The 21,158-nt window shown below is 42.3% G+C and overlaps 1 protein-coding gene across 3 annotated transcripts in view; it reads left to right on the top strand.

Annotated features, from left to right (window-relative positions):
* LOC105281143 (dipeptidyl aminopeptidase-like protein 6) overlaps positions 1 to 21,158 on the top strand; it is a 58,830-nt gene that overhangs the window by 32,463 nt on the left and 5,209 nt on the right. Inside the window, exons 2-11 of one of the 3 annotated variants that reach the window (XM_011342172.3) lie at positions 6,621 to 6,856; positions 15,395 to 15,501; positions 15,786 to 15,984; positions 18,122 to 18,196; positions 18,427 to 18,479; positions 18,810 to 19,364; positions 19,542 to 19,860; positions 19,937 to 20,115; positions 20,276 to 20,498; positions 20,586 to 21,030. In XM_011342172.3, coding sequence (XP_011340474.1) covers positions 6,764 to 6,856; positions 15,395 to 15,501; positions 15,786 to 15,984; positions 18,122 to 18,196; positions 18,427 to 18,479; positions 18,810 to 19,364; positions 19,542 to 19,860; positions 19,937 to 20,115; positions 20,276 to 20,498; positions 20,586 to 21,030 — 2,248 coding nt within the window. In that variant the 5' untranslated portion in view covers positions 6,621 to 6,763. Of the gene's footprint in view, positions 1 to 6,620; positions 6,866 to 8,824; positions 11,114 to 15,392; positions 15,502 to 15,785; positions 15,985 to 18,121; positions 18,197 to 18,426; positions 18,480 to 18,809; positions 19,365 to 19,541; positions 19,861 to 19,936; positions 20,116 to 20,275; positions 20,499 to 20,585; positions 21,031 to 21,158 lie in introns of those variants that run through there. The other 2 variants (XM_011342170.3, XM_011342173.3) reach the window with 2 other exon arrangements.

Below are 21,158 nucleotides of genomic sequence, written 5' to 3'. Positions count from 1 at the left end.
AGCACGGTTGCATGCTACGTGGTACGGTTGCATATTCCCCAACGGATTTGTAACCGTCGAACAGATCGGTGTGGCGCGATGTGCGAGATTAACCGTTTTGGTTACAAGCCAGCTCGGTCCCCGCTTTATTTCGGTGTTGTGCGCAAAGACGCGCGCCGCCGTTTTCGCACATCTCTGCAGACTTTCCGTCGACCTCCGTGACACGAATAACAATTCCGAGTGTTTGGCGAAGTGCGCAAAACCTCAAGAATTCCTAAGTACTTTCTTGCAGTTGCCACGTATCCAAGTACGTGAGTTATATCTCCTCACCGCGCATTATCCAGCCGCTCACACATCGATATTTGGTGTTATCCGCGGATACGCGAAAATGATCTCTTAGGTAAGTCGAGCAGTTCGATGAATACTGATCAGATATTTGGATATCCCGGTATTGCCAGTGAATGCCGATGTTCTGATCGCGCTAGATCGACCTTAATACGGTCGTTAAGCGAATTCGCTCTCCAGCAAATCGATTGGTTGAATGTGGATACAACAGGTAGTTTCAGGAGACAATAACGCGATTACTGCGGATTCGCGGCGATCGGTCTTCTCTGTGGATTACTTGCGGTAGATAAGGCGTGTGTTCAAAACCTATTCGTCTTGGTGAAACTCAAATTAAGGTTAAAAAAACTCTATTGAATGTACTGTTAATTAATACTGCATAACAAGTTGTTTTGAGTGTGTCCTCGAGCACACTTAAAAAATTTGAGAATTGAAAATTTTCATGCAACACTGATTCAAACAATTCTACTATAATCGGTTCTATGTACGGTAACTCTTTTTCCCTTCTAGGTTGAGAGCGTTCGAAATTTTTACAGTACGATCCTTGCTTGGTCCACTAATTTCGCTTGGTTTTATTACACCCAAGTAATTATTTGTCTTCTGGATTCGCGATTGCAAGTCCGGACGATAAATCTGTTCCCCGTACGTAATCGATTGCAAGGCAATAAAAAGAATAGGTTCTCTCTTGCTCGAACTTATTCTTTTACGTTAAATGTGTACACTGCTAATTACGTCGTTCCATTACGCTTATTCGTTTATAATCGTGCCTTATTTAATTTTCAGATACCGCAAATCTTATTTATTTATAACTTTTGACAGAATAACGAAGCTAAATTAAAATCAGAAAAATATGAAATAGGAAAAAATTGTTGTAAAGATGTTAAATCATTATCGTGGTAATTATAAAAGAATATCATAAGACATTTTACAATTTTGTTTAAGTGTCCGCGTGTAAATCGATATTTACGATATTCACAGCGCGGTATGCCATTCATCAACGTCATGTCATTCTTCTTTGCAACCTTGATCCCGCTTTAGCATGCACAGAGCTCGTTGTTTTTTAATATCTTAATATCTTATGTCTTCATTCAATCTACCATATCAACAAATTGTATTTTATTATTTAATAAATATATCGTATTATATTAATGACCGATGACAAACGAATTCCATAGTAATACAGAATGCTTCATAAGAATCTTAAATTGCACACAAGATCGTATTCGACACGGATTTAATTTATTACAAAATTTAATTCTAGCTATCAAGATGTTTAATATCGCAGGATCCTAAAGACGTGGACAGTGTCGCAACAAATCAAATCTGAGGAAAGATGCCATATTCATAAAAAAGTGTGCTGCCCAATTGGGAGCCAGATCTTTGTCAAACCATTCGGCATACGCATTCTGAAACGTGCTGACGAAATTGAACCATCAATTTTGTTAGAGGCGACTCACGTTTTCCCAGGGGAAGCAAAAAGAGACAGCAAATCCGGGATCATCATCGGCGTCAAAGTGCAAGCTGGCTTCATTCCGGCGCATCAGTTATCGTTTTTCGCACTGTCGATCCTCGACCAATGCGCATTCCTTTCGTTTAGAGACAGACAAATGGCTTTGTTTTCAAACTGCGTTTCCGCGTAAGCGATCATTGATTATTGGCAGTTGAAAGAGTTAACTTTGGGGAGTGGACACTGCGCTACGTATTCCATGTATACGCGCGCGTTTGCATCGCGATCGGGCGAATGTGGCGTTATTTATGAGACATCGGTTCCCTCAGGGGAAGCAATACCAAGTCCTCTTTACTCTGGAGTTTTGGTTGGAATAAGGTTACAAGTATTCCACGGCCAATATAGCCCGGAATATTTCGTTCGACGTGATTCTGACTCGATAATGGGTTCTGGAACGAGTTCTTCATGCTTCGGATTCATGCAGAAATCCTCAGAAGACACTTTCGCGAACACGTACAATAACGTTATGGATACAACAGCAATTCCGCATAACAACATTCGTGTTTGCGTGTTTTTTTTAAATATTTTGTAGCTAGGAATGCTGAAGATTCCTTGGGATATTGATCCGTTGAAACATAAAGTCCTTGCTTAATAAGAAAGAAATCAGATATCTTCGTCTTTCGAAATACGTTCGTGTATGTACGTTGATTTGTTCTAGCCGCCAAGAGATAAGCATGCAAAATTCATGGATGTATATCTCGCAGCGTCTGCTTGTATTCTAATAAAACTTGCAAGCTGGTATTCCAATAAGGTCGGCACGAATAATCTAGCAATTTAATCAGTGATAACCATTCGACGAACGCTACTTTTCAGCTTTAAACTGCGACTGGAAAATGAATTTCAACAATCAAGTGTAAATCATAATTGTAAACATAAAGACACATTTTTAATTCCGATATTCCGCTCCGACATTTACTTGCAGATACAAGAGTGACGACGTGATACGACTGTAGAGCGATATAATATCAGTCTCTCGTGACAGCACATGTACACGCAGCATCAGAGATGCTTAGTCACACCGCATTTATCGAAGTTGCATCAATCTTGGCCATACTCGAGACATATTATGCATCGTGTCTACATATTTGATATTGTTGGTTGGCTAACTTCGTGATATCGAGCGAGGTCGAGCAATATCTCACGAGATCCAGCGAGGTCTGGCAAGGTCTAGTGAAGTCCGGTGACGTTAAGCGTGTTCAAGTGAGTAAGGTCCGTCGAGATCTGGACTTGTTCTGGGCACATCTGGTGGTCGTATCCCGTATATTAATGCAATTTCATGTAGCTAGATATCTCTGACATGGTGTGCACGTGCGATTCGCACAGGAAAATGTATATATATGCTCTGCATCAGAGTTGCCAGCAGTTGAAGCAAACGAAATTCTTGTAAGACAAAATCGACCTAAGCCCTTTCAGAAACAGAAACAGACGCTTTGTTTGTTCCTCACAGTGTTCCTTTTTAAATTATATAGCGTGTCATCTTCAAGTGCGTTCAGAGATGCAAATTCTTTATGATAAAAGAGAAGAATGATGCTGCATCGTGTAGCATATCCAGCAAACAGATATTTGCTGTACATAAGTCTGCACGTGCATGGGATACGCGATAGCAAACTTTAGATGGATAGTGGTATCGTATTTGTACGTCGTCGTTGAGGTAACTCGGCACGCAATATCGTTTATACGCTCGCTTTATTCGCGTCAATACGTCTGTTGATTTAAGCGTCACGTCTCCGTCACCGATAAACGATTCTGGAATTTGGCTAGAGAAACGTGGATGCCATTCGTTCTTCCGCGCATTGAAAGAAATCGAGCGGCAAACTATCACAAAAAATATATACTCTTATTTCACAATATCTTGCGACATCAATTTCTTTTAGGGGTAATGAAGAGTAATCTACCATTGAATATAATATTTACACACATGGCATTTTCTGATTCAAATTACGTAAGTCCGTTAACAAAGCGATAAAATACTAATAACGATCTCATGAATTATATTCCCCGTGGATTTATTATGGCAATACTATACTATTACAAAAGTTTTTCACGGTCTTTCGGTAAATTGAACATTTTCGTAAACAACAATTGCGCGAAATATCAACGAAATTTCAACTGAGAGAAACTGCACAATTTTCAACCACTCATTAATTTTGAAATAAAAGACCTGAAAAAATGCATGCGTTATTACGATGTCTGTAAAAATGTGCACAATTTCGCGCTGCGGAATAATTAAAAACGCTAATCCTGCATCGCAAAATGTAATGTACCCGACATGTAGGTAAATAGCTGACAATGAGTCTCATACGACGTCATGAATTCGAATAAATGTGTGTGTATACGAGATATCTGTCAACCGAAAGTGATGAATTGATGCTTTCTGACTTCTCGCGTAATTCCGCCTCGAGAGGAAGATTTTTGATATCGGTGTTGACGATGCGAATGCAACATGAAAATATTATAAAACTCAGGTGGAGACGTCGGTGAGAAGCAGTTCAGTGCAGGTATCGATTTTTGTAATACCTGAGAGATATTTCCCTCGTGCAGACATGCTCTCTACATCTTTTTCGTAACTGTCCCTCGCAAAGAGGTGACAAACAAGGAGGCAAAATTAAAGGTACCTCCGAGCTTTGAATTTTTTGCAGAGTGAAGAAGCGTAATTGTCCGGTCTTCCTGCTTGGGGATAATGATCTTGCTTCAAAGAGCAATGAGGATAAGTCACGATGAATTTCACCCTTAGAGAATGCAATACACGCTCGATCGAGAAATACTTTGTTGCACAATTGCAAAATTTGTTGCACAGAATAGCTTTAGCGTTTGGTAAGAAGAAATTCATGTAATAAGATAAATTGAAATACAAGTTTTTGTTTCTTCTCTCTTTTATTTTACGGAAAAGCCATCGTACTTTGATGGCTAGTTCGCAATTTAGAAACTTTTATTAACGCATATATCTGTCAATTGTTCGAATAAGGAGGATGGCAAAGATATCGTAGAAATTCTTTACGAGCCAATTTGGCGCCACATGGCTCGTCAACGAAGGAGGATGCATTTACAAAAGGTCGGGAGAGCTTTGCGATATAGCGGATCTATCGCGGTGCTCGCAGTGAGAATTCGATTACTCAGTGCGAGTTTCTTATGGTTCTTTTTTGCAGAACGGAAATCTGGAATTGATTTATGATACTGATACGGGCATATATAGAATAAAAATAAAAATGAGAGATGAATTGGTCTAGTTCTATCATATTACATTAAAGTAAACATGTGACCAAGCTGGAAGATTTAGATCTATTATAAAATTTCGCTCAACTCAAATGATTTACGTCACTATGACTAGAAAATTAATCTCTCTCTCTTCTTCTCTTTCCTTCTCTCTCTCGAGGTGACGAATAATTTCTTCCTAACTACTAACTACTAACCCCGCGGCCATTAATTTATCGCCATGTTGCCTACGATAATCGACACACACATTTGACGTGACCACCTTGACGACTGCGCCAAACAGCGGACTTTAATTGGTGCTTTTGGAAATTCCGCTTCAGTTTGACAAATTGAGGAGGAATCACCGATATCGACATACTGCGCTTCTGCTGTCGTTTTAATCGTGCAGACAACCGCGGAGGATTAATCCCGTTAGAGCTCGCGCGAGCCACGTTCAACTGTGACTGATGAATGAAATCCGGGGATGGATCCGGGGTAGCCGACCTTATTTTGCGTCAGCCGCGTCCTCCATGCGGCATTCGCGAGCCCTCTCTTCCATCCCTCTCGTTCAACCCTCCTCGCCCCCTTCCCACCCCACTCACCGCGCGAGCTCTCGCTCGCTCGCGACCGCTCCACCCTCTCCCGTAGTCCCTTCCGCAGCGCGGCCATCTCCACCATCACCGAGAAGCTGTACCCACACAGTCTGCCGCACTGACGTAATCCTTCTGACGTCACACGTGGAGCTAGCACGCTACCCCTACATCCCCCACGACAACCCTCAGGACAACGGCCTCCACTTCGCCCCCTCTCGCGGGAATTCTTCCTTCCGACACCTTTGCGCTGTTACTAGCGTGTCGATACTCGTCAACGATGTTTGAACTGAGAAGCGTTAGTGATTAGCAGAAATATTTATGTCAACTTTCGATTGAGAGAACAGTAGTGCACTATGTTACATTTTGAAGACATGATAATTTATGAAACAATATATAAAATCGAGAATGAAAATTTACACGTAACCCACACGTTAATTATGCCATGAGAACTATTTCGCAACAATGCTTATTTTATTGATTTAAGTAATCAAGAGAAAATTAATCGAGATTGATGCGTTTCTATAAAAGTAGTTTTATTCTGAGCTTTAGTAGTACTATCTGCGTAACGACAAAACAGAAACGAAACGTTCGATCGTCCTCGATCGGGCTGTAACGCCCGTTTCTTCCAACTCCTTTGTATTTCTTTCACGCTCCATAAATTCTCAGGAACCGAGATCGGTACTTCGTTATCGCGATCCACGTTTCAGTTACTGGATTCACCGGGCTGCAACTTTGTTGCACAAAAAAGTACACAATAACTGGGATAGCGAAACGAAAACGTGCTCCTTCTCCTTCGATGCAAATTGCGAATTAAGCGCTACAACTTATCCGTGGAATTTCGAGTGTTGATTAATCGCATTGCGCGGATATTAAATTCTGCTGAAAAATTATGGCGAAGCGGTCGTTAATCGATGGTAATTCCCATGATAAACGAATAAAAGAATTCGCCGTCCGTTCGTACTTTATATTTTTCTGTATAAATTTATCAGATCCAATTTTCTTTTCAGGTGAGGAACTGTGGATTGGTGCAGTAAAACCTCGGCCCCAGGAGTGGCCCGGGGGTTACCCTGGGGACCTTGGGGAAACGATTGTGCAAGGACGAAGTGGCTGAGACCGACGAAGGACACGGGAGGCGGAGGAGGAGGCCGCTATGAACGCCAGCGTTAACATCGAGAGGAACTCCTGGCGGCTGCCTCCCGATGAGACCGTCCAGGTCGCCGATCCCCGTTCAAAGTCAGCCCAGGTAAAAGAGGTAAATCGCTCAGCCAACTCACCATGTTGTCCCTCTCCCAATCGTCGAGTCCTTGCCGTCGACTGTGTGATCAGGTTCAGATGCATGTAGGTGTACCATCGATGGATCCTGACCTGACGTTATACGGTACATTGCCGGTTATTAATTTACGACTTTTCACAAAAAATTAAACTCTGCCTGTAGGCAAGAAAACAAATTAATCACCCGTACTATGATAGTTAGAAATATTACCCCATGCACTAGACTGAGAACCAAAAATTGATTGATCGTCATTACAAGTGATTGTATTGGATTGTTTATATATAATCACGTGAGAGACTTGTGAATGTATAGAGTTAGGTCTTGCGAGTCCTTCGTAGATTCCATTAGCCTCACTAGATGTGATGATCCTATCTACAGATGCTTCAAGGTGATGTGTTTAATAATGAAAGTCTAGATGTTGCATTTTGTCTGATGATTCAGAACTCTAAGAATAATGTTCGGCACGAAACTCTAGCCGTTGTCATAATGTGTGTGTGTGTGTGTGTGTGTTGCATTTGTACATAGTCCCTTAGACTAATGTTAGGTTTGAGGGACGATTCATCGATTAAACCTCTCGAGGCACACACGCTGGCAGGTGTGGTAGAATGACCCACGTTAAACGTCGATAGATACATTAGTGACCACTCAGCGTAATAGTAGGAATAAGGTAGTTATATTGTGTACCAACTATGCGTGGTGAAACTGAGTATAACGAGTACCCTGTCGACGTAATGGTCACCGTCGCGAATTGTCGAGCAATTGTTAGATATCCACACATGAAATGTTTGACTGTGCATATCTGAATTTTGAATTGGCGATTACATTGTTCACGATGTATGTTCGTGTCTTATCTAGATAGAGCATGAAAAACATCTTGACGAGCGTTCGTATAAAAGTCTCATTAACTCAACCGTGTCAACTTCTCATCAAGCATGGCGTAAAAAGGGCGTATAACAACTCGTATAAGTCGGTACAAAGTCAGTTAAGCCGGGGGAATAACAACGTGACAATTAATTGTGACGTACAATCATTAATTGCGCTGTCACATGGATGAAGACACCGCGTTTACGAAGTCGCAAAAGTGGACAATCCGCACGCGCTTCTCCGGAGCACGTCTTTGTTACGTAAAACGCTTTCTTTGCTAGACGGCCCTTTCGCTCTGGTTTATGAGTACTTGAGACTCCCAAGAAAGTGTTGCTGAAGTTCGTCCGCCATCTATCCGCTATATTCTCATCTGCTCCCTCGTTTATACGAAGTAGTTTAATTATATTTAAATTAACCAGTCAGCCGGAACAAAGACGACGATGTCCTTACTTCCGACGATGTCCTTACTTTCAAGAAAGACTCTTTCAAGCTCGTTGAAAGCAGTAAAATAGACGCGAAAATCAGTTCTATTATAGTATTTCCTTGATTATATCAAAATTGCTTCTACGTTTTACTCTTGTTTATCAGAAACTGAGAAAATTCCAAAAAGTTTATTATTAGCTATTTCGAATATTATTTATATGACTTTCATTGCGTATTATACAGCAATCTCTTTAATATCACGTGTTGTGTTTTACAAATGATAAAATATACGTAATTACATTTTATACATACATTTATGGATATTAATTTTCGCGACAATTGCTTGAACGCTTAAACAATACAGTTCTTTTATAAAATTCTCTTCTCATAAAGACAGCTGCATGCAACTGCAATACAGCTTTATAAAATCACGGTTCTGCAATAATATTATTTTTAACGAGATGCTTATCGATTGTAACAGCACATTTCAATGCCGTGCCCTTAATTGGTTGTGCAGAAGGGAAAAAGTTGCGGCGAGAAAGATTTCGATTGAACACATTCTCGTAAAAGAAACGTGTTTCATATAACAGCTATGCATTAATGACTACTATCGCACTTATCGCGGCGATCCATTAACAGAATTACCGGCACAATTTCACGAATCGCGTCCGCTCGTTCTTTGTTCACCTTTGACTTTTACTTCCTGGCTCTATGAGTCGATTGGGGGAAAGAACCGTGGTGAGGTAAAGCACCTTCCGGTTAGCACGGTCCGCTCTTTGACGAGAATTCTTGAAAATTCAAATACACGAGTCATCGTCAAGGAAAACAGATAAATAATTCATTCTTAACACTGTTTGGAAATTTCTTATAACATTTAAAACAAAGAGATCATAAATAATCGTCCATGAACATCTACAACGCCTACAAACACTTCGTAATTGACCAAAGACAGTCTCTTCAACGTCAGGTAACTTAAACTAATAGCGCAATTATTCTCTTTAGACTCTCATCGAATTTGGTTCTTCTTAGCGATTCCACTTTTTTTTTTAGAAAAGGGGTTACTTACTCCTGAGTAATTTAATAAGGCGCTTCGATCGATCAGCCTGACGATCCTCTCATCGATATGCAATTTTCTCGCGAAATTCAAGCGATATCTACACGTGTAAATAGATTTATCACCCGCTATATCGACGAGCGGAAAACAGGAGGAGAAGACAAGAGGGTACGCGGGAACGTGGGGTGAGAGATCCCGACGACAGGACGGAGAACAGTCTTGTTAGTCGTCGGTACACACAAACATAGTATAACTCGATTATCGGACTACCTGGTAACGCCACGAATCCATGGGGAAGCGGGTAGGAATCTAAAAGAACGGGAAACAGTGGCGGTGTATGCTGACTACGTTTTACCCCTTTGATTTGCACGTGCGCATACACACACACGTAACATGGACGTTCGGCAAGCTTACACGAGCGAGTCCTAATACGAAGCGACTGCCGCAAAACCAACAACGCCATTTCACTCGAACGTTTCGCTCGTAACCGGTATCTGCTTGTATGTAACATTGTTTCTCGGAATCATGGGAACTTTCGGCAAATTTCCGGCTGAAGGGTCAAGCGGTCGCTCAAATTTCGGAGCACACTTGCACGTCCATATGCGCGTTGTCGCCTCAAAGGCGATAAGCCCTTGGATGACACGGAAACGAGTCCCACTAAAATGTTTAACGGCTAAAATACGCGGCGTCGCTCTAATTGGAACGAACGCGCGGGCGGAAAACCATTACGCCCCCGAGGAAAAGCCGCCGCAGCCGCGCTGGAACTGGTTCTAGCTGCAGTTTCGTAAGTTTAGCACACGCTACTTCCTGCTAGACCCATTATTGTACCGCGGCGGACACGTAGGTATCCTCCAGAGTTTGACTTCCGTCTCCGTAGCTGCGAGACTGCTGCCGCATCTAAAACCGCTTTGCCCCATTTGTCAATGCGTCGAAACTCCCGCGGAAATTATTCGCAACTAAGTAATGCTAAGTGCGTGCGCTGGGAATTAATGACCTGACCCCACGGGCGATTTGACGGTATTCGCTAGCGCATTCTACGCTGCCGAATAAACTGCCGAGAGAAATTTTGCCGCGATAAAGCTAAGTCGACCGGCGTTGCTCGGCGCAGCTTGCTTACGCTCGATTATCGGCCCTTTTGCACGACTGATCCCGTGACCCCGAGAGGGTCGTACGTGATGCGGCTTCGCGTACGTGTGCACCCCTTTGAACTTCCTGTCCGGCTAAGGCAGAACGAGCAAAACGACGAGAGGTAGAGGCGTTCTTCCGTTCTCAAGAGAATCTCATGCCACGCCACGAGGCGTGCGACGGTTAGTCTGACGCTGTTAGTCCCGCAGGACGGAACTGTCGATGCCGGCAGCCGCGGGAGTACATAAATGAGGATCGATCCATGTGATTAGGTTCACGAGAGTGCCGTTGATTGACGTCGTTCACGTATTATCGTTCGATCATTTTCACGGGTCGCGGATCGATCGCGAGCGATGTGTCGCTCGAGCGCGCCGATCGGCCGCGCGATATTTTGACACGTGGCGTAATGACGCGTGTGCATATGCGCGGCTGTTTACGTGTTTTAAATATATGTATTCACGGGCACATGTATACGCGTATATGTAGAGGATAGACAGAGAGGGAGAGTCGGAAGGTGGGCGACGGGGTAGGCTGAAATACTTGGCAGAAACGCGCTCGGCAGTCTGGCCGGCGCATCTGTACCTCTTGAACGGATGTATTAATTATTGGTGTCGGGTGAAACGTGATTTGTGCCACCATAAATCCACGATATACGACAGTCGTGCGCAGTATCGACGATTGTTCGTGACGGACAAACGGAGGATTTTGCGGTGGACCGAATCGGCAACGAGCCATGGCTAACACCTCCAGTCTTTCAGAAGATAAGCATCATCACTTTTACGATCTGGACTGCACTTGACTTCAATCCCGTTTCTCGCCTCGCCACATTCTGCAATTACCTCGATTGTCGTGGTTACGCTTACTGTATCCTTGTAATCGCAAAACGCCGCTCTCGTAAGCGGTCGTTTTGCAAGAGAGAGAGGAAGACGCCTGCGATTGTCTCCGCGCTCTGGCGGTTTCAGAGGACGCTCGAGATTCACGTAACATTCCCAAGTACATCGTAAATAACTTCCACCAGACACCGGCAGGCTAAAACGCGCAAAAATGCGAAGCACTCTTGCCATGTAGAAGCGACGCGGAGTCTGGCAGCGATAGAGCTTGAATACATCCTACTGTGCTCCAATTTTCTCGCTTCTCTATCGTTGTTTCATAATAGCTGCATTGTTATGCGCCAATCACTCGCCGTGAAATTTCCCGTATTCCAGTCGTATCCTATCGCTTATCGATCATCAACGACATTCTCGTGATATAATACGATGAATTTCACTCGTAATCTACCGGTTTCTCTGAAATGACATAAAGCTATGATTCTATATGAAGTTGCAGTTTGGAAGTTCAACTTCACTTGAAATGTCATCGCATGCGGCAACCGACGCTATCATGTGACATTATCGATGCCGTAATTGTAGCAACGACCGCATCCCGTGTGCGTACTTAGTTATCCGATGACAAAGCAATGGGTCCGAAATCGTGTCGGAATTTATTAAATTTTCAGAAACAGCATAGGGGAGGGGAGGAACCTCGTAGAAAATATTGGAGCAGCTTGAACGCGATAGTATAATATCAACAAAATTGCAGATTGCATAAATTTTATTACTAACGATGATAACTTGTCGTTACGAAAGAAACAATTTTATTATTCGTCGTAATAATCTATACATGTATCATATTATATGTATAAACATGTACACGTATAATATTAATGTGTATTTTTATAATGTTCATTAAAGTCATTAATATTATCAGTTTATATACTTTTTTATATACCTGTGGCCTGTGAGCATTGCTATGTATAGATTTCATAAAAAGATAAAATCGTTGCGAGATGGTTGATCGAGAATTAATGTTATTAGTAATTAATGCTTAGTAATAATTAATGCTTAGTAATAAGTAATTACTAAGATTTAATGCAGCGGAGTAACCAGAGAAAGTCCCCTTTTGTACGCATTTCTTGTTCTATAATATTATATAAAATATAAAATGGTGGAAATGAACAGAACACATAGCGACCGCAAACATGTGCATCGATAAACGTGCTATTTTGACGCATTCGTGTGCGAAAACCTTATCTATCATACCGTTGCAGTTGACTACACGCCACGGTGGAATACTCGAAAACCGTCATGTCGGATTACCGCGCGATCGCTGCAGATATTTCCTTCGAATTAATCCCAGTTGCATATTCGGCGCGCCCGATATGCGACGTGCATAAGCAAGTGTATCCCACAAACCGTTTCGAGTTCTTGTTCGACTAACTCATCGCAATGATAACGTGGTATAGTAATGCATCAATTGGACAATGTTTTAACAATTGGCTATTCTGTCCGCTCTCATCACTTGATAAAGTTTAATAATTTCATGAAAATTTAATTTACAATGTTATATCATCGCAGTAAATTCCCCAAAAATTCAAGTAAACTGATTCACTCACCATATTTGGCCACCCGCCAGTTGGCTAGAAATTTCCGAACCTGCGGGACAGACGTGATCGATTAAAATGAGAATCGAACATTTAAAAAGTTGGAAGAGATATTGAAAGCATTATCGTATCTAGAAACAACCATACATATATATGCACATAAGCCATATAGTGCATACTATAAATTTATTATCATCTAAATATCTATGAATTTCTACATTATGCTACTGTAGATCTTTCTATGATAATAAAATCGTTACCATGATTCGACACGTGCAACATACTATTTATATTAATGCTCTGATCTCACCGTGAGCTGCAATCATGGAATACCATTTGATATGCGTCTACTGTATGTATGTTATGAAACATTAAACATTCCACTATCCAATATTACCGCGTAAAATTTTCGCGAAATAATGTTTACATCGTGCAACACCTCATGATGTAGATACCGGCTCGTGAAATCGAACGCCATCGTGTTTCAGAGCGAATTTATAGTCACCCTATTTCACTGCACACGTGCACGAGGCGATGCGTTTTGAATTCAAAGCAACCGCAGTAGCGACAAATCGATCGATGGGACGGAAAGAAAGAATAGGTCTGGGGGGTGGATGACGGAAGCAATGGAGGATCGTTTCAAGGAGAGATCGGCGATTATTTATCCGGATAAACAAGTCGTCCGAAAGCGATTACCGTGGCACAATGTCGGGCAATCGGTGTGGCAGTCGATCGCTTGTCTCGTTGCATGGAGCGATATCATTATCGGTGGTATCCGAGATGCGACGGGGGTCGTTTCAACGGGGTAGATTTAAACCGGGGTAGTTTAAAACTGTGTTGGAAATCGGTTACATCGTTCCTGAAAACCAGGCGATCGAGAGAATATGATTCGTTTCATTTATTTTCCAGACACGGAGCTATCGATCACGAACGGCAGTCTATAGTTATGACGCACACCTGTGATTATATTTCACTACAAAGTATAGATAAGAAAATAGAAGAAAATTTTACATCGTTCTCGACACTGATGGGGGATAATACTTTGTCAATTTCGGGATTAAGATAGCTCACTAGATCGACCGGGAAATTACTTACGCTCACGTCTCCTTGCACCGAGAATGAACGCCTGATCGACGAGTATCGGGGGTGGCGGTTTCGTGTTTACCCGAAGTGAGCAAACTCGCGTGCAGAAACACGTGCGGGGTTGTTCTAACAGGTACATACATCCTCGATCCACACGTTCAATAGCTCATGCGTCACAGAATCCAGTGCGACTCATTTGTATTACACGGCTCGCACGTGCTACCCGGCCTGATACCGCCGGACAAGACGTCCGTGCCGACATATTCCGTATGCAATATACATAACGCAGCAAGTGACATATTTCATGAGAGCGAACGAAAACCGTGATATTCTGGATGGCAACACGATCGAAGCGCGCGACCCCAAAAGCGTTTTTACGATCTGCAAGAATAAAGCCCATTACTGTAGTGAGGAATACGGTATTCTCGCCGGATTGCGAGAATAATCCAAAGTTGGACACGTAACTGTCGCCGATAACTTCTTCACCGATTAACAGCCCGAGAGAGATCGATAATAAGCTGCGACAGAAACATTGCACACATTTCTATTACAAACTCGAAGTTAGAATGTCAATACGATGCACAAATGCGAAAGCGCGCGTGTTGCGCAAAGTTGTGCACGCTGTGATTACTGTATCGCGATTTTATCAGAATAAAAGAGAAAGACTCGCGTACGACTGTCCAAGATATTTCGGAATCCGATAAGATCGGGAGAATTTCGTGTACGATAATAAAGGTCTGATTGGGTAAATGATTTTCTCAAAAGAAATTTCGTCGATACGGAGAAAGAACTGTATGCGGGCTTGCACCGGCGAAGGAAACGAAGTCGACGACGAATCATCCCGGAAATTGTGATCCGCGCGATAAAAGCATAAAAAGTTCGGCAATGGAAAAAAAATTCCTTTGTATTCCGACCAGACTACATCTACTGAGCTTGTCTGATGCAAGTTCCTCACAAGGCAATACGCGTTGTCGAGCGAAAAGCCTTATTATGCATATCTGACACGCTTCTGTTTCTTAGACTCCATTGATTAAGGAAAACCCATGTAACACGACGACGCATTCAACTTTGCAATGAAAGAAACATGTTTTGACACGTGCATGGGAAAATTACGAAGCAGCAGTATACATTCCCTGAAATTGTAGAATTTACCGTAATTTACGTTGCAGTAATACTATATGACGTAAAACATGCCAGCGTACAAAATGTATAGTGTATAGTGCAGCGTACTGAACATACCTGCACTACGTAGGTGCGTGAAGGATCTATCCCAATTATTCTCGTTACATTTACACTTTCACGGCAAACTCAATGGAGAACACAGAATTCTGGATGTGTCTTTCTATTTTTAGTGATCGTTTTTCGTCGATATTCGATCTTTCTAATTAGCCTCTCGACCTATCTACTTTTTGATCCTCTCTCTTTCCTCTCGACTTGAAACTTGCATGCTCTCTTGTACCAATTCGCTTCTGCACTGTAGCTCGCCGATTGAACTCGCCAATCGACCGATAATTACGTGGGAGGATGTCTTCTTCCACAGGATTTAACGTACGCGGAAGGTGGCCACAACTGGCGGAGCATAGTTTTCTCACTGCTGGTCATCGGCTTCGTTATCGCTGGCATCGTCACGGCAATCTATCTGCTCGGGTAAGTTCACTTCTTCATTTTTCTTTATTCTTCTCATTTTATACTTTAATATAATTTAATAATTATACTTATAATTATATCAACTATAATTTGTAGATTCGTAAGTTCATAGAAAATTAAAAATCGAGTTATCTATATTAAATATCCGCTTGTTATTCATAGAGTCAAAAAATGAGTCGCGCGCGCGCACTATTGAGTTACAAAATTACAATGGCAAAGTTCGCCCTCCTGACTTCCACTTAACAGCCTTCCATACAGGTCATTATCTAGTGATGAAATTACAGGTACGTCGACGAGCTCCTATACTGGAGCGGCAGGCGTCTTACGTTGGACGAGTGCCTTCGTGATGACCTGACACCACACAGGTTACCACCGACCTGGATATCCCATGAAAAGTTCGTCTACCAAGCCGACGACGGTTCCCTCACTCTCCTGGACACCCGCAACAATATCGTGTCGCTTTTAGTCTCTAATCATACGCTTGTACGTATATATGCATGCCGGTATGTTCTTTGTACTCGAACCGTATAAACTTGCTGATGACACTTGTGGTGCCGTTGACGTACTCGTCTGTAGAGGCGCATATTATTGCGTTGCCATGGAGATAAATTTTCGCTCTTTTCACTCGTAGATTTGCCCTGCAAAAGTTGTGAAAAAAAACTGCACTCGTTAATTGAAAAATTTTCTGTTACGCAACCGAAGCGAAAGAACATATTTAACAGAACGCTAAATATAAAATATCAAATTTATTATACCATGGTAATCGGGTATATAGATATGAATTATGGCAAACGATAATGAATAAAGATTAACTGGGCGCACACAGATCTGGACGTCGAGTATAAAGAGCGCTTAACTTAACTTGAATTCATAATTTGATTAATGACTGGTGGACTAATTACGGTGCTTGCGATTGAACATTTATCAAACGATTGCGTAATCAGTGCACCATTAATTACGTCGAAAATCCGTTTGTAGATTATATAACAATCGAAACTGCAAAACACATGATGTAAGAGATAGAATAGCATGTAACTTCATCATGACTACTTATATAATTTAGGGATTTGTAAATATAATTTTATTAGATTATGCAACACTTAGATATGTGTCTCATATTTAATCATTGTAAATTTGCGTTATTCTAATTGTGTGTCGATAATCAAACACAAAATTATTCTTATTAATTATTAAGGGAGGTTCAAATTTCTTCCGAATCAGTCGTTAATTTACGTTAATTAATTCGCATTTTATGTTAAATAAATTAATCCTGATTGAATTTCTATAATATATGTCCCACCAATGAAAATCGGACGGTACATTTCAAATGGAAATATTCGATTTGCCGTATTTTTAGAACGAAATACTGATCCGACCAAATTCATTTACGATCCGATAATCCTCGCTCGATCTGAACTACTCGGCCAAGGGGTCATTATTTCCACCAGATTTCGACAAATCCCTAAATCATCAAATATAGTATGAATATTCCCGCATTAGTGATGCATCCAGGTATCTTACCTTCCTCGATTTCTTATCTAATCTACTGATCAGCCAAGCTATTGTCGCATTCATTTACGATTAATTGGAGACTCGAATCTCGCATTCGCACCAGATAAATACGTGCCAATTGCACAAATGCAGGTATATGCTCCAAAATTATATGGAACAGATAGGACTCCTTATCGAAGATTATCTTCGCTCTTCGCTCATCGGCGAATGAAGTTAGTATGCTTTGCAAAGTATCGTGTAAAACAAACAGAAGAAGAAATTAGACTACTATATGAGATGAAATGGGTGAATTCTACGGTTTACTCGGAACTGAAATTGAGAGCGAAAGTAAATGTGAGATATTCCAGGTACTGCGGTACTGCGCTTCATAAAGGGATTATGGAGGAGCAGAAAGAGTGGAAGAGTGATTGATCCCGGTGAAACTGGCACGATAAGTGTGCGTGCGCAAGAGAACCGGTCCACTCGGTTCTCTGGACAAGTTCCAAATTCGCGTTCTTTTTCCCTCCCGGACTGCCGACTGATGTATAGACGAGTGTATACGGCGCATTGATCCGATCCGGCGTCCACCAGGATACGCCGCGTCTGACCCGTCTCACCACTCTATCGGATACGAGTATCGACTACTAGCCGCGATATATTTGCACGTAATATTTGCACGCAATGGCGCATTGTGACGAACTTAGTGATACTTGCGAAGAATTCACATTTTCTATCAATCTTAGATAACAAAATTGACTAAACAAAAAACGCGACGACAGATGATTGCGAGTCTATTTAATCCTCTGTAGACTATAAGAAATATCCTTCTCTTTTAGTTTATTAATCTTGTTGCGCCGATAAAATTTACCGTGCCATATTTTAGGAAATGTCACGGAAAGTAGAATACTTTCATTAATATGCCAAAGTGAATCTATACTTCGCGGTATATGCAATGAGTTTGGAGCTAACGTAGAGGATGTGGGCTGACGAGTATCTATGAGCCATCTGATAGACACAGACAGAGAGTAATGGATTTCGTACAATAATTAAAATTTATTACGTTGTTTACTTCATGTTTTCGTTATGTGTGATCGCGAGTACTGTTACATGCAAGTTATTTTGCTTTCAGAGACAACTAAACGTTCAGGGCTACGAGTGCAGCTCCGACTTGCGTTACGTACTGTTCAGGCACAATGTCAAGCCGGTAAGTAGCTTAAACGTGAGTAAAGTCTCTCGGGGAAAGTTTTTCGCGCGGCAGCTGCATCCTAACTTTCTGATCTGTGGCTTATCGATAATGTTTGGGCGTGTAATACGATGTGGTGCAATTTGGTAGCAGTTAGAAACCGATTATCGCCATCGAAAACACATCGATCTGTTTGAAGCTCTTCCGCAGCTCGACTACTTTATATTTTTCATGACACATGAATCTTGCAGGTCTTTCGGAACACATTCACTGCTCATTACACCGTCTACGATGTCACGAACGAGTAAGTGCCTATAGCTGTCAGTATTTTTTAAAAAACATGTAAATCATTACGAGTATAATTAGAGGCGAAAAATAATAAATCCGGCAATAGTATAATCAAATAAAGTAATTTCTCATAATCCGTTAAAACGAGAATTATCAAAATACGAAAGTAGTTCTGGTGAATATCTATTTCAACTTTTTCATTATTGTTTTTAAATATAATATTAAATTTAATCTCTCTAAAGTTATACTCGATATATCGGAGAAAATATTATTAGTTGACCAATTAAAATCTCTCCGTGAACAAAATTTTTATCATGTATTCATCTATATGATTCTCCATTTGTAGCCATCACACACCCCTTCGCTTGCAAGCATCACGACGCATGCATCAGACGCGACTGCAATACGCGGCCTGGTTGGGCAATACGTCCGGCCTCCTGATGATCTCCGACAACGACATTTACTTGAGAATGACGCCTGCTGCGGAGGACGTTCGTTTGACCGATACTGGCGAGCCTGGAGTGATCTACAACGGTGTGCCCGATTGGCTGTATCAAGAAGAAGTGATGCCGAGACCACAAGCGACATGGCCCAGTCCGGACGGAACGCATATCCTCTACGCCACGTTCAACGACACTCGCGTGAGCGCGTTGCAATTCCCTTGGTTCGGTACACAGTTGGGTCAAGATGGAGGCAGTTCGAGTCCCCTGGGAGCGTCCAGAAGAGGCTCCTTCCCGCCTTCCAGATCAGTCAGGTATCCAACGCCGGGCTCGCCTAATCCAGAAGTGGAATTGTGGGTCATGGATGTTGCAAACGTGAGTCTAGCGAATTACAGTGGTATCGGAAACGTCACGTGGCCGATAAAAACGAAGCTGAAACCGCCCCCCGTTTTGGATGGACAGTAAGTTAAATTATCGACGAGCTTTTGACATTCTGCTAAGTAAATAACTGAACCTTATTTTCACAAATATAAAATCAGTGTTAACAGGCTGAGAAATGACACAGATGGTTCAGCTATCTTTGCTTATTAGCTTATATATAAACTTGCATTAAAATTCATTCTCACAACTATTTTTAGGGATTATTATCTGATATCAGCTGGGTGGGTTGGCGAAGACGCTTCGCAGATTGCCGTCGTGTGGATGACGAGGATGCAGAATCTATCACTAGTGTCGGCCTGCCGCGCTCCCGCGTGGGAATGCGAAGAGACCCACTCGGAGAGGGCACCCGAAGGACTGTGGCTGGACGCACAACCGCATCCTCTCTTCGCTCCGAACGGCGATAGCTTCCTGTTGCTCGCCGCGGTGCAGGAAGGCGACAAGGAGCATTTCACGCATATAAAACATGTTACGCTCACGCAGCAGAGAATAGCGGTGCTGTCGCATGGTCGTTACGAGGTAAGCAGTTTTTAAATATATTATGAGATACACGAAATAATTACGAGAATGTTGAATCGTACATATCTTTAAACAGGTAAGCGAGATCTTAGCGTGGGATACTAAGGCGCACCTCGTGTACTACTTGGGAACCAGAGAGAAGAGACCTGGTCAGAGGCATCTTTACGTGGTACGCGATCCCACCGCGGAAGATCCTCGTCATTTCGAGCCATTGTGCGTCACGTGCGATCTCGGAGAAGTTCTTTGGAGCAGTAGGTAAGTGACATTTCCTAGTTTGTGCGTAAAACATATATGCTAGACAAATGGCTGTCAATATCGTTATATAATACATGTATAAAATAAACAAGCATTTAATGCTTATTCCTAAAATACCTAAAATATTAACTTGCTAAAATTAAATTGCACTACATTGCAGATTCTATTACACGAATTGCACACATTTCGGCGCTTCTGTTAGTCCACCTGTCGATGACAACACGCAGGGTTACTACGTATTGCACTGCGAGGGTCCTGGCCTTCCTCTCGCTGCTGTGCACATGATGTCTTCGCACAAGATGGTCCGCGTGTTATACGATACGAGACTCCAACGCGCGGACAAGCTGTCGGAGCTGGCACTGCCTACCAAACGAAACTTTGAGGTAAATATCTGACCTTGCCTCAAATTCGATCTCAAGATCTTCTTTATCTCCATCGATTTTATACTGATGACTATAAACGATCGATAGGTGCCATTACCTCAAGGCTGGCGAGCGCAGGTGCAGCTGCTGCTGCCTCCCTCGTGGCGGGAGGAGCTCAGGGACGCGGCGTTTCCCGTGCTCGTCGAAGTGAATGGTCGTCCCGGTAGCGAGACAGTCACGGACAAGTTCCGGATAGACTGGGGAACGTACATGTCGAGTCACAACGACGTGGTGTACGTAAGATTGGACGTACGCGGTGCCCGAGGTCAGGGGAAGAAGGATCTCTTCAGGAGGATAGGCGGCGTCGAGGTGCAGGATCAGCTTACCGTGCTGAGACACCTTCTGAAGACGCACAAGTATCTCGACGTCACCAGAGTCGGCGTCTGGGGATGGGGCTACGGTGGCTATGTGACCGCCATGGTTCTCGGGAGTCAGGAGAACGTCTTCAAATGCGGCGTCGCGGTGAACCCGATTGCCGATTGGATGTATTATAGTACGTAAATTTGGAATATTTTATGCAACTCGATATCCTGTTTGACTTTGATAGATAGATGTCTTAAATGTTTACATCATGTACATCGTGTAACACTCGTTATCGTTATTTAATGAGAGAAACATGAC

Source organism: Ooceraea biroi, chromosome 5 (assembly GCF_003672135.1).
Source record: "Ooceraea biroi isolate clonal line C1 chromosome 5, Obir_v5.4, whole genome shotgun sequence".
NCBI lineage: Eukaryota > Metazoa > Arthropoda > Insecta > Hymenoptera > Formicidae > Ooceraea > Ooceraea biroi.
Note: the sequence above shows the minus strand (reverse complement) of the source record. Positions and strands in the feature narration are given on the sequence as shown.